A 13547-nucleotide genomic window follows, 5' to 3' on the forward strand; every position below is an offset into this window, starting at 1 on the left:
AACAAGCAATCTATTATAAAATAAACTTAGTCTTATGTAATTACTATTTCTTTTAAATAATAATAGTAATTATATTCTTGTTTCCTTAAATAAATTTTAATAGTGTTTATTTTATGTGTTACTGTAATTTTTAGGATGGAAATCCAAATTTCATAGTTAGGTTAAACATATTTATAAACAATGTTAAAATTTATACATGATTGGGTAGGTAGTTTTAAGAGCGAGTGTGGAAGAAGGTGCAGGAACTGGGAGTGACTTGGAGGGGAAACTGAAGGTGACACCCAATCTAACGGTGGGACTTGGGAGAGGTTGACGCCACCGGCAAGACTTTGATATATCATTTAGGTAAAATTCTTCTATTACCCCCTCTACTTTACACAAGTTATGGATTTAGTCCTCAATTTTAATCTTTCAAATTTCAGTCCTCTAACTATTAAATTTGTTAACTTTTGCTATTTCAAAAATAGGATGCGGTAATATTATGTCAGCTTATTGTTTCTGTATATTAGTCATTAAAAATACAATTAACGGATTAATGATTGTCTATCATTTCGAAATTTGGAAAAAGTATTGAGACTTAGAATGATTCGATTGGATAATATGGATTCAATATATAATTGTACGCATAGTACTAGACTAATAATTGAATTTAACCAAAAGGGTTCAACTACAGTACTAAAATATCAAAATCGAAAAAGAAAAGAGACTAAAATTGACTAATTCAAAAAATATGATGACTAAAATGAATCAAATTAAAGCATAGAGACTGAATCCACAGATCTTTCAAAGTACAGGGACTATTTCCAGAGTTAAACCTATGATATATAAAATAATAGCAAGACTCTTACTTCTCTTTGCGTTAAAACAAAGGGGCACCAATTTTGTATTTCCCCTTTTTCAATTTTTTCTTCGTTTTGGGGCACCGACAGCTTGCTATTGCCTTAGCTTGAAGCCAGCCAGCTTTTGTGTCGGGAGCCTTCTCCTTCACATGCCCCTTGTTTTTTGCCCACCGCATTTATTAATTGCTTCATTAACAAAATGGGCAAGCTCTAATTAATTGCTGTATCTATTAATTATCAACTCTAAATATTGGATGTTGATGCATAATTTGGACTTTTCCAAAAGCTTAATAAACTAGCTAAGTAGGTTATCCTCAAACCCAGAATTGAGTACCAAAAACGATGGGAGTTGTGTTCAACTCCTTTCTTTTTACATGTGAAAATTCTTGTCTAGAAGAAGAAAAAGAACTTAAAAACCTTGGATGCTCTTATTTGATAATAATCCTTAACCACAGCCACAAAAAATAGTAGAAATGCAAACAAAAGGTTCCAAGAAAGATAAACCCCACCACCAACCTGACTCCCTATCAACACTTTTTTATAGTCAAAAGAAGAAAATAGTATCAAGTAAGAAGGCATGGCTCAAAGAACTAAGAAGCCGAGCCGAGCGAAACAAAGTCCTGACAAAGTGACAGAAGAGGTCGCCTTCTTCCCCCGTGTGGTCCCCTCTTCCAGGCTGTCTTTAGCTCAACCCTTAAAGAAACTTGTCTCTCCCTCTCTTTCTCTCTCATTCACAAGCTTATTCTCTCACTTCCCCTGCGCCAGCAAACCCCCAAAAAGCCAGCCCACATCCCTTCTCTTCTTCCTCTCCATTGCTGCATTATTGATATTACCACCTCTTCTGTTTCTTTATTTTCTAAGCCAAAGCAAAGCAAAGCAATAGTCAGTCCTTCACCAACCCCCTCACTTCACTCCTCCTCCTCCTTCACCACCCTATCTTCAAATATCTCTATCTTATTTGAGTTTGTTTGTTTTTCAGTTCCCTTTTGAGCACCATGGGTTCTTCCATCTATGGTGTCTCTTCCTCCCACATCTCCCTTCTCCTTTTCTTCTCCTTTCTTTCGCTCTCCACGGCTGCATTGCCTCAAAACCCGTCTGGGAAATCCTCACCTTCTGGTCAGATCAACTCCAACTCCGTCCTTGTTGCTCTTCTTGACTCGCATTATACTGAGTTAGCTGAACTCGTCGAGAAAGCTTTACTTCTCCAGACGCTTGAAGAAGCGGTTGGCAAGCACAATATTACCATTTTTGCCCCTCGCAATGAAGCCTTGGAGCGTCAACTCGACCCCGAGTTCAAGCGCTTCTTGCTTGAACCTGGGAACCTCAAGTCCCTCCAAACCCTTCTTATGTTTCACATTATCCCCAAAAGGGTTGGATCCCATCAATGGCCTGATCCCAAAACCGGTCCTGTCAAGCACAACACCCTTTGTAACGACCATATACGCTTAACTTCCCAATCCACTGGCAAAAAGACTGTTGACTCAGCCGAATTGGTCCGACCTGACGACGTGATCCGACCCGACGGAGTCATCCATGGGATCCAGCAGCTTCTCATTCCCCGCTCTGTCATAGAAGACTTCAACAGGAGGCGTAATCTACGGTCAATCACGGCCGTATTACCTGAGGGTGCGCCGGAAGTGGATCCTCGCACCCACAGGTTGAAGAAGCCAGCGCCGGTTCCAGTTGGAGCTCCACCGGTACTCCCAATCTACGAAGCTATGGCTCCAGGTCCTTCTCTGGCGCCGGCCCCGGCTCCTGGTCCCGGCGGACCTCGCCATCACTTCGATGGTGAAAGCCAAGTCAAGGATTTCATCCAAACTCTATTACATTACGGCGGGTACAACGAAATGGCTGATATTCTAGTAAACTTGACATCTTTAGCAACGGAAATGGGGAGACTTGTTTCAGAAGGATATGTTATAACAGTCTTGGCTCCCAACGACGAAGCCATGGCGAAGCTTACTACGGATCAGTTAAGCGAGCCAGGGGCGCCGGAGCAGATTATTTATTATCATATCATCCCCGAGTACCAGACGGAGGAGAGTATGTACAATGCGGTTCGGAGGTTCGGGAAAGTGAAATATGACACACTGCGGTTGCCGCATAAGGTAGTGGCTCAGGAGGCTGATGGTTCGGTGAAATTTGGGCATGGTGAGGGTTCAGCTTATTTGTTTGACCCGGATATTTATACGGATGGGAGGATATCGGTTCAGGGAATCGATGAGGTTTTGTTCCCGGAAGAAGAGACCCAAACTGTTAAGAAACCGGCTGCTGTTAAGGTTGCCTCCAAGCCCAGGAGAGGTATGTTCTTTTTCTTTTTCTTGTACTTTTGATGTTAACCCCATAACTCTTGTTTGGTAATTGTTAATTAATTATTTTTAGGATATAAATTCATAAATGTAATAACGCTGACACATACCCCCTTAAGCATATATACGACAGTCTCTTAGCTTGGAAAAATTAGTTAAATGGGGTTTATATTTTATAAGAGGATGAAAAGAATGGAAATTTGGAACTTGATAGTGGGAATTCAATTAGTGGTATGGAATTGGTTCTGGGAGTGATTATTAAGTTAGAATAATTTGGGATAGCGTGCTTTTTCCGATGGTTGATGTTGTAGGTGGTGGGGACATATAGGCATCATGGATTACGCGTTTATAAATCGTGGCCTCTTTTTGATGATGATGGGGGGGGGGGTTAACCTTTAAGCATATGCGAGTGTATGGAAAGGAAAGCTGGGAGCTATCTTGCTTAGCATTGCAGCAATAAGCCAGTACCGCTATGCCATATTAAAGGAATAATTAGATTAATTTTGTCAAAAGTGGTGGAGGATGACACAAGGTCGATAGGTATCGGCATCCTTCTCTGGCCGGAAATGCTCTTAGTTGTAGTGGTGAAGTGTACAAAGTTTTGACAGGAACTACTTGGTTTCACTTTCGAATAAGGGATTGGATTTGGGCAAGTGGGAACTTGTAAATGGTGTAGAAAAAGCTTCTCAGTGCTTTAAGCTCCAATATACTAGTTATTTGGTACACGTATAGAAGTGGTTAGTAGGAGGAGGATCTTTAAGTAATCATTTCTTGTGCTCATTGCCTTGGCCACCGACGAGTCCATGTGAAGTAAAAGACCTAAACATAAAAGCTAAAAGTCCAGGGATGCCCAGCTGTTAGCCACATTTGTCTACCCCACCACAACTTCATTGCCAACAATACCTGAAATATAATTAATTCCCATGCCGTTAGTATCATATATATATTTTACTTATTATTAAAGCTTTTGCAGCTAGCTGGCAAGATTTGTTGTCTGATTGCTCTCTCTATACTATTTTGTTATTTGACCTTAATTTTATATAGGAATTTGGTGGTTGCTAAGGAATACCATTGAATTATTCAATTTATGCCACTTAATTGCCTGATTTAATGTGATGTAGATGCTTAATTACGAGTTAGACATTAACTGTGTTTGGTAATTGATAAAGCAGGTAAGTTGTTGGAAGTGGGATGTTGGATGCTTGGCAGTCTTGGAGGGGGCTCAGGATTCCGATGGTGTCAATGAATATAAAAAGAAATTGGTAGTGTGGAGGTGAACAATACTTTTTCCGGGTAAAAACATGCATTCTCATCTCATCTGCGGTTTTAGGGTTAAGATTTTGTGTCATAATACAGTGGAAGGGAAGGGCCTAGCCTGGTGAATGCTTTTCATATCCTCAAAAAAGCAGACGAGAAAAAAAAAAGTCCCCAGAAGCAAAAGCGAAAAGTTTGGTGTTATTTTGTCATAAATACTGTAATTACATACCATTTTTTTAATTTTTTTTTGTGTATGAATCATTGCCTCTTATTATATAATGCATAATGATAATAAATATGAACAACCTTGGAAAAACCTAGAACTTTTTTTTTATCATCACATCAAAGGTTCTTTTTATTCTTTGTTGGCCTGTGTTGTGCATTTTGTGCTAGCTTTACCTACTATTCTCATTGGTTGCTTTTCCTTGCAATCAAATAATAATCATCATCAATTATGAAGGCTTTTTGACAATTTGGAAAATACTGGACAGTTTTCTAACTTATCTATTGGGTTAATAGGCATTTTCAGCAAGCGTTACCTGCACGGTGGGGAAAAGAAAAATTTTAAGTGAATTTTGGGCTATGAATCTGGCTTTAGTCTTACCTTTGACAAATTTGGTATAATAACAAAAGAAAAAAATAAAGGCAAAAATAAAATGGAACATGGAGTTAGTGATGCAAAAAAGAAGAAGAAAGGGAACATGGAGTGTTGGTAGAGCGATGAGAGTCAATGCTGCTTTCCCCAAATGTGGCTGGAGACAGGCTGTAGACATCGGCTTGGCTGTCTGTGGTGTGGATATTAAATCATAACCCGCCCCCCCCCCCTCCCCAGCTCACATCTCTCGCCTTGGAAATTTACTGACACTTCAGACAAATGGGTCGAATCTAAATCACAGTATTGTTGGCTCCAACATGAATTAGCTGATTTTTCCTAATAAATAGAAAAAAACATTTGCAAGAAAAAAAAAAGGATATGTAAAATCTCATATATCAACAATATTCATACATTCATGGATGGGATTTGTGACCTTGTGCCTGCGTCCTCTGTTAGCGTTTCGAAGCTTACATTATATGTCTATTATTGGCTCTTTAATCACATGTTTGTCGAGATTGAATTTTCAAATCAGCATCTTTTCTATAAATTGTAAGAATCATTGTCACTTATAGATTGTTGGGTTTGGGGAGTTGATTTAAATCCATCCACCATACATTTTATTTTCTTTCTAAAAGACAATTACTTTGTATTGAATTTTAATACAATTAGTATAGCATTTGACACATCTGAATTTTCATATAAAAGAATCGTAGCTTAGAGTATAAATTTAGGATGTGTCAAATGTTACTTGGAGTCTTGTTTTGTAAATTCGGCTTTTAAGGTGGCAGCAGCCAATGCCTTGTGCACAAGAGACCCTTTGGGACCAAAAAGAAAAAAGAAAAGGGTTTGCACCTAACAATTCATACCACAACACTAATAATCAAAACATAATAAGTGGGGGTTACTACCTTTAATCAAAGCTAGGAAAAAGAAGAAAAAATTATTGGGAGGGTCCACCTTCCCCTTAGTTGAGCTTCTTAAGGAATTGCAGGGGGGTTTATTTTATACAAAATGGTCAAAATTCATGTGCTTTATATCATGAGAAATGGTAGGTAATAAATTGCCAAAAAGTTAGGATCACGACAACGTGAACTCGTTGAATTCTAACCCCTCTTCCATTATTAATGAAGTGAATTTGATATTAGATATTAGGCACCAAAGCCTTTTTTCTTCTTCTTCAAAACAGCTTGAATTGCCATCAAAGTTGCACTACTTTATCCGTCTTAACTCCTAAACATTAATAATTATTTTGTAAATAAAATACAACACAAATAATTATAATATTCAATAAGAAAATGTATTTTATTAAATGATACAAAATTTAATATAAATTCAAGGGTTACATGTCCATATCTCATCATACAATAGTATTTCATTAAAAAAAAGTTCCAAAAAGTAAATTTTAACAAAATTTTCGATATTTACCTTCTTAGTAACCCTCCGAAAAAGAATGTCATCATCAACTTACAAATGTTATTCACAACAGCATGAAACTTGAATCATAATTATGGTTTTGGTAGAAGCATTATGTTGCTGGTTCAAGGATGGGGCTTGAACAGTCACCATCTGAAGGGTGGTTTTTGCAGCAATGCTGGTCTTGTGCCTTCCAAGCTTGGCGATATAGCACGCCTTGTTGGCATCTATGACAATTACAACAGATGTTATATGATTGTAGTATAGATGTACATTATCCCCAGTGCATGTGAAGGTAATAGTTTGTATGTTAAAGAAGCAAGTGATGGGGTTAGCTAACAACCTAACCTAGCCAACAATACATCGTCTCAGTTCAGGCCACAAAAATTTAACCCGTAATTACAAGACTACATTGTGAGTGAATGCAGAGTACTTTTTATGAAGTTGTTCAAGGATATAGTATGAAATAAAAGTTTGTTGATGTAGCAAAGATACCTAATGATGACGGAGGATCAACTTTATTTAAAAAATTCAATAATGAGATTTTTTTTATAAAAAAAAATTAACGTTAAAGAAGTATTTAGATAAAATCATACATGTAAAAACCATCTTAGGTCGGTGATCTCAAAGTTAGTGCCAAAGATGAATGCTTGAAGGATTGTTTTGTAGAATTGATTTTCAACACATTGAACAATGCCGTATGCACAACAGACCCATTGGAACCAAAACAAAAACAAAAGGGGTTTGCACCTAATAATTCAGATCACAACACAAATAAGTGGGGATTTCTACCTTTAATCAAAGCTAGGAAAAAGAAAAAAGATGATTGGAAGGGTCCACCTTCCCCCTTGTTAAGCTTCTTAAGGAATTGCAGATGATAGTAATAAATTGCCAAAAAGTTAGGATGATGACAACGTGAACTCGCTGAATTCTAGTTAGATTAAGAAATCTCCCATTAGTAATGAAGAGTTGATTGTATTTCAACAATGGAAGTTTCAAAAGCATAAACTGATTGGATTTTGTTATATTTAAGTTGTATATCATGATATTGCTTTTATCTTGTGTTTTTGGGTGATTTAAAGCTTTAAGTGTGTTTTGATAATTATTTAATAGATTCCACCCAAAAAAAGTTAAATCAATTTAAAATTAATATTTTCAATAGTTTATTTTTTGAACTTATTTGATAATTTATAATCAATGTTAAATGATAGAATTCTTTCATGTGAAACATGATAAATAGATAAGAATGTAGAATATTTTTTAATTTTAATCTTATTATAAGTTTTTATCATATTTGTTTTTTTGATACAATGTTTAGAACTGCTTATAACCCCTCCCCAACACTTAAATAAGAGGATAATGCGCTTCAGTACACTCGAACCCACGTCCTCCTATACTGGCAACAATGTCGATACTAATCGAGCTAAAACTCAATCGGCTATTTTAATTTTTCTTTAACATTGCAATACCGTTTTAAAAAATTTGAAGTTTAAAATTTATATTTATTTAAAATAACGTGAAATATTTCAAAAAATATAGATGAAAACAAAAAATAAAAGTTTTCATAATTTAAAATTTAATTTTATCAAATATTAAGTATTTAATTTTAATTAATATATGAATAAACTTTATAGCTTAAATTTAATAATTAATTTTTTATATAGCTATATATGGTTTCGCTCTTTAGCAATTTGGTCTGTAATTGCTTCAAGAGATAACATGAAGTAGGGGAAAACCTTATGGCTAGAACTATTAACAGGCTGGGCTATTCGTCCAAATTCGAAGGTCAGTCTGAAATTTGAAAGTGTTTCGGTAATAATATTAGGCACATTTAAAATATAGGTTGCGCTCGGGTTTGAATATTCAAGGCTCAAGTCCGGCCTGACCCGACCTATTTTAAATTTATAATACTTTATATTATGTTATTTTTATATATCATGTAGTTCGTGATTGCTCCTTTTCTAAAGCTATATGGGTAGTAGTGGTTCCAAGGCAAGATCAGAGTAACTTTTTTTCTCTGTTGTTTAAGGAGTGACTTTTATGGAATTTGCAGAATAAAAGCAACTTGAGTAACGATAATATTGATTGGCAAACCCTATTTGTAATATTGTGTTGGCTAATTTGGAAAAATAGAAATATGGATGTTTTTTTTTCTAGTTGTCACAGGTGTACCCAAGCCATTGTGGATACAAGTTAAAATTGGGCCAGAAATTATCTGAATTCGGATGTGAAATGAAACCGCCAAGATCCATAAGGGCATTTTCGAGTTGGTTGCCTCCTAAAATGGGTTGGATAAAGATTAATTCTGATGGGGCGGTGTCAATTAATGGGCAAAGTGCTTCTATTAGAAGAGTGTTAAGAGATTCGAATGCAAATTGGTTGTAGGGTTATACAATGAGCTTTGGTAAAGAATCAATTTTTAAAGTTGAGACAAGGAGCGATGTTGGAAGGCCTTTTTATAGCTTGGGAAAAGGGGTTTAGAAATGTTGAAGTTGAGTGTGATAATGCTCTATTGGTAGAATTAATATTGTTTGGTGGAGGAGCCAATAGTAGCTTAGTGGAATTACGGTTATTACATCAGTTGTTGCGTCAAAGATGAGAAGTTTGCGTCTGACATATTCCAAGGGATCAAAATGGGGTTGCGGACCACATGGCTAAATGTGCGAACATAGGAGATTCTTTGCTTCGTTTGTCTGTAGTTCTGTCGGTTTTTGTTAGAGACTTGTTGGGTGAAGACCGTTATGGGTCTAGATCCATTTAACTTAAGAATTGGTTGTTGTAATCGCTTAGTACTGTCTCTTTTCTACAAAAAAAAAAACCTATACTAAATATATAATATTACTCTAATGTAAACACTAAAATAATGTTAAGATGATTATATAAAAAATTTCAATAAATAAAAAATGTATAAAATTATTAAATATTAAAATAAAATAAAATAAAATAAATATTTTTAAAAAAAATAAAAAAATAATATGGGCAGGCCTAAAATGAGCTTGAGTTAGTCTTTTACAAATATGGGCGGGTTTAGACAAAATTTTAAGTCCATATTTTGAGCTGGGCCGAACCTGAACAAGTATAAAGTATTTTAATATCATGCTTAAACTCGACCCGAACCGACCCATAAGCACCTCTACTTAGCGGTGCACTTTAATAGTCGTTTTTTAGCCCAACAACATTCAAAGAGACTTCAACCTTGTTTTGTGGCAAAAAATGAGACTTGAATACTACTATCTTTCCTATATGATATGCTGATTAGGATGTGCATTTTAATCATTTTGTATGCATCGAAATGTTTTAACCTTTCTAACATGTTTAAGTGCATTTTAGTCCTTATGTATGTTTTTTTGTTGTTGTTTTAATGTTATTTTTTTCTATTTTGCTATAATTTTACTATTATGGTACTATTATTTTATTGTTATTATTTGGTTGTTAATTTTGTTATTATTTTAGAAGCATTTGCTTGTTAAGTTGCATCTATTTAGTGTTTTTTTTTTGAAATTTCAGAATGGGCTTTATTAAGTGAATAGATAATTACTGTTCAAGTCTGTAATCAAATCAAAAACAATAAACCCAGAACAAAACAAAAACCGAAACCCAAAAATATGGCCCAAATCAGATGGCCTTAACAGAAAATAAAAAATCTAGATATTTTAAAACGAATATTCTAGAATCGGTCATTAAAGCACCGACCCATTGCCCAATCCAAATAAGCTTGGGAAACCGTCATCAGTCTTTTCTGTCATCTCTTTTCATTATGACGATTTCATTTCCAAGATATGCCTAAAGAAAATCAGTCTGTTTCCTTTGTTGTTCAGTACCTTCCTTTCTTCATTCTCCCTCTCTGAAGACTTTTAATCTTCTTCACATCTCCCATCCAGCCGAGCTTGATCCGTGGCATAGTCTGGAACTCCCCTATCCAGGTAATATTCTTCTCCTCTTCTTAACGATTCTGTTGCTATGATATGAGCAAGACCATTTGCGAATCTAGGTGTATGTTGGAATCTGATATTATCAAATCCAAATATTTCCTGTTGAATGTCATAAATATATACCCCCACCATAGATCTATCTTGACTCTTTGATTTGCATTTCTTGACTATTGTGAGGGAGTCTCCTTCAAAAATCAAATGCCGCCATCCCCTCCTGATTCCCATTTGAACAGCTTTCCGGCAGGCAATCGCTTCAGCAGCAAAAGCTGATGGAATATTAAAATGAATCTCTGAACATGAGAAAAGAATATTACCATCTGAATCTCTGGCCACAATACCCACGCCCGACTGATTTTTCCCTCTATCGAATGCACCATCAAAGTTGATCTTCATGAAACTTGCTTGTGGGGACGACCATCTCTTTTTTCCTACGGTACGATTCAGATCTCTCTTCTCAAGACCATTAATCTCACTGATGTAACTGTTTATAAAATTAGCAACTTTCATTCCCTTTCTAACTTTACCTTCATGTATTCTTTTGTTTCTATCTCCCCATATTGCCCAGAGTGCACAACAAAAAACGCGACTTTGATCAAGGCTGAGCTCCTCCATTGCCCAGGTAATCCACTGTACAAAATCCTCACATTGATTCCTTAAAATGCACTGATACGATAATGCACTCCATATCTCCCTTGTAACATGACAGTCACGAAATAAATGATTCATTGTTTCAGCTCCTTCTCCACATTGGGGGCAGCTTGGATTTGCTACTAACTTCCGGTGCTGGAGATTCACCTTCGTAGGCAGATAATTCCAAGATAGCTTCCATATTGTAACCTTAATTTTAGCTGGTAGATTCAGGCACCAAAGTTTTTTGTAAAAATTTCCATAGATGGTCTGTAAAGCATAAGCTCTAGGATTTTCAGTCAATTTTTGTAATAGTTGATAGGCGCTTCTGACCGTAAACTCACCCTACCGTTCGCCTCCCCAGATAAGAAAATCATCATGCGGTGTTTGTGCCAGAGGAATTCTGAGGATTCTAGCTGCATCGTCTTCCAAGAAGGTACTAGAAATCAACTCTCTTTTCCAACTTCTAGTATTATAATCAATCAACTCATCAACTTTAACATCACACATAGAATTAATATCTGATGATAGTCTAAAATTAATAGAATCTGGAATCCAAGCATCATTTATGAAAATATTAGTACCCGTCCCCACCCTCCAACAGTGCCCTTTAGCCAATAAGTCCTTTGCTGCCCAAATGCTTTTCCATATATACGAACTAGAATTTCCTAAAATGGAATTTAAGAAATTATCATTCGAGAAATACTTAGCTTTAAACACTTGCGTAACGAGCGCATTCTGATTGTTCATAATCCTCCACCCTTGCTTAGCCAATAAAGCTACATTAAACTGTGCCATATTCCGGAAGCCCATACCACCCTCCTCTTTAGGCCTACACATGAATTCCCATTGACACCAATGGATTCCTTTCTTCCCTTTTCCTTTCTGCCACCAAAATCTAGCAAATAAACTGTCAAACTCATCACAAAGCGATTTTGGTAATAGAAAACATGTCATAGCATAAGTAGGAATTGCCTGAAGAACTGATTTAATGAAAACCTCTCTACCCCCTTGAGATAGGAAGTGAGAACTCCAATTATCAATCCTTTGCTTTATTCTATCTTTAAGATTCTGGAACGATTCTTTTTCCTTCCGGCCTACAATATTTGGCAATCCAAGATATTTTTCCATATTATTCGAACATCTTATTCCCAACTCAGCCGATAACCTGCTTTTATCCCCCTCCTTCAAATTCGAGCTAAAAAAGATCATGGATTTATTGAAATTAACGCATTGACCAGAACAAGCCTCATATTCTTGCAAAATGGCTTTGAGGTTCCTTGCACTACTTACGGTGGCTTCACCAAACAAAATGCAATCGTCTGCAAATAGCAAGTGCGATATTATCGGGCCTCTTCTGCTGGCTCTCACCCCTTTAATCAACCCCTTTTCTGTAGCATTCCTGATTAAAGACGATAAACCTTCACTGCAAATAAGAAAAAGAAAAGGGCTAAGTGGGTCACCCTGTCGGAGTCCTCTGGTTGGTTCAAAGACTCTACCATTCCTCCCATTTGTAGTTACAACATAAGAGACTGTAGAAATACATCTCATTATTAATACGACCCAGTCCTTCGCAAATCTCATCCGTAGCATAACTTCCTTCAAGAAAGCCCATTCCACCCTATCATAAGCTTTACTCATGTCAAGCTTAATTGCCATAAAACCTTTCTTCCCCTTACGTTTTTTCCTAAGTGTATGCAGAATTTCATAAGCAATCAAGACATTATCCGAAATAAGCCTCCCCGGGATAAAAGCGCTTTGAGCACTATCAATGCATCGTCCAATGACCTCCTGAAGACGATTGGCAATAGCTTTAGCAATAATTTTATAGAGAACTGTACATAGACTAATTGGTCTAAAATCAGAAAGGTTTGTAGGATTGGACTTCTTCGGAATAAGGGTGATCTTAGTTACGTTTAACCCTTCCATATCTTTTCCATTATTTAAAACTCCTAAACAGAAATTCCCAATATCTTCTCCCACAATATCCCAGTATTTTTGAAAGAACAGAGCCGGGAAACCATCATAACCTGGAGCTTTTGTTGAACCCATTCCCTTTACTGCAATGTAAATCTCCTCTATCGTAAACTTTTTCAAGAGGATTTCATTTATATCCGAAGAGATGCAATTCTGAATGCCTGTTAGAAGATGAGAAGGATCTCCAACGCCTGTAGTCGAGAAAAGCTTTTGAAAATACTGCGTCGCCATCTCATTAATTTCTAACTCCTCAGTAATTCCTCTCCCATCATCACTATCAAGTCTACTGATTGTATTAATTCTTCTCCGCGTTGACGCATATTTATGAAAAAATGCTGTGTTCTTATCCCCTAACTTTAGCCAATTAGCTCGTGCTCTCTGTTCCCAATACATCTCCTCCTTTTCGATTTCCATGCTCAGATGGATTCTTTTATCAATCATCTGGTTCATAGCATCTTCATCAAGTTCCTTCTTCATTAAGTCGTCAAGCTCTTTTGTAATTCTTTCCGTCATTCCCTTTCGCTGCTTCTTAATGGATTTAGCCCATTTCGATAACCTAATCTGTAAGTTCTCAAGCTTTTCCAAAACCGATCCATTT

General features: G+C 36.4%; 2 protein-coding genes across 3 annotated transcripts; one reads left to right on the top strand and one right to left on the bottom strand.

Annotated features, from left to right (window-relative positions):
- Positions 1 to 1562: 1562 nt before the first annotated feature.
- On the top strand, positions 1563 to 4721 carry LOC105799601 (fasciclin-like arabinogalactan protein 15). Of its 2 annotated transcripts, none has more exons than XM_052620589.1 (2): positions 1563 to 3140; positions 4318 to 4721. In XM_052620589.1, exons 1-2 carry the CDS (start codon positions 1835 to 1837, stop codon positions 4392 to 4394), a joined length of 1383 nt encoding a protein of 460 aa, XP_052476549.1. In that variant the 5' UTR covers positions 1563 to 1834; the 3' UTR covers positions 4395 to 4721. The 2 variants fall into 2 exon arrangements, with proteins under 2 accessions (XP_052476549.1, XP_012485702.1); XM_012630248.2 differs by having other exon boundaries at positions 1565 to 3140; positions 4321 to 4721.
- Positions 4722 to 10267: 5546 nt separating this feature from the next.
- On the bottom strand, positions 10268 to 11071 carry LOC105797698 (uncharacterized). Its single transcript, XM_012627634.1, has one exon. It carries the CDS (start codon positions 11069 to 11071, stop codon positions 10268 to 10270), a length of 804 nt encoding a protein of 267 aa, XP_012483088.1.
- Positions 11072 to 13547: the final 2476 nt, after the last annotated feature.

Source organism: Gossypium raimondii, chromosome 9 (assembly GCF_025698545.1).
Source record: "Gossypium raimondii isolate GPD5lz chromosome 9, ASM2569854v1, whole genome shotgun sequence".
NCBI lineage: Eukaryota > Viridiplantae > Streptophyta > Magnoliopsida > Malvales > Malvaceae > Gossypium > Gossypium raimondii.

Coding starts and splice junctions, on each gene's coding strand:
- LOC105797698 (XM_012627634.1), bottom strand. CDS start 11,071: ATGAATCATTTATTTCGTGACTGTCATGTTACAAGGGAGATATGGAGT.
- LOC105799601 (XM_052620589.1), top strand. CDS start 1,835: ATGGGTTCTTCCATCTATGGTGTCTCTTCCTCCCACATCTCCCTTCTC. Junction 3,141..4,317: donor TGCCTCCAAGCCCAGGAGAG/GTATGTTCTTTT, acceptor TAATTGATAAAG/CAGGTAAGTTGTTGGAAGTG.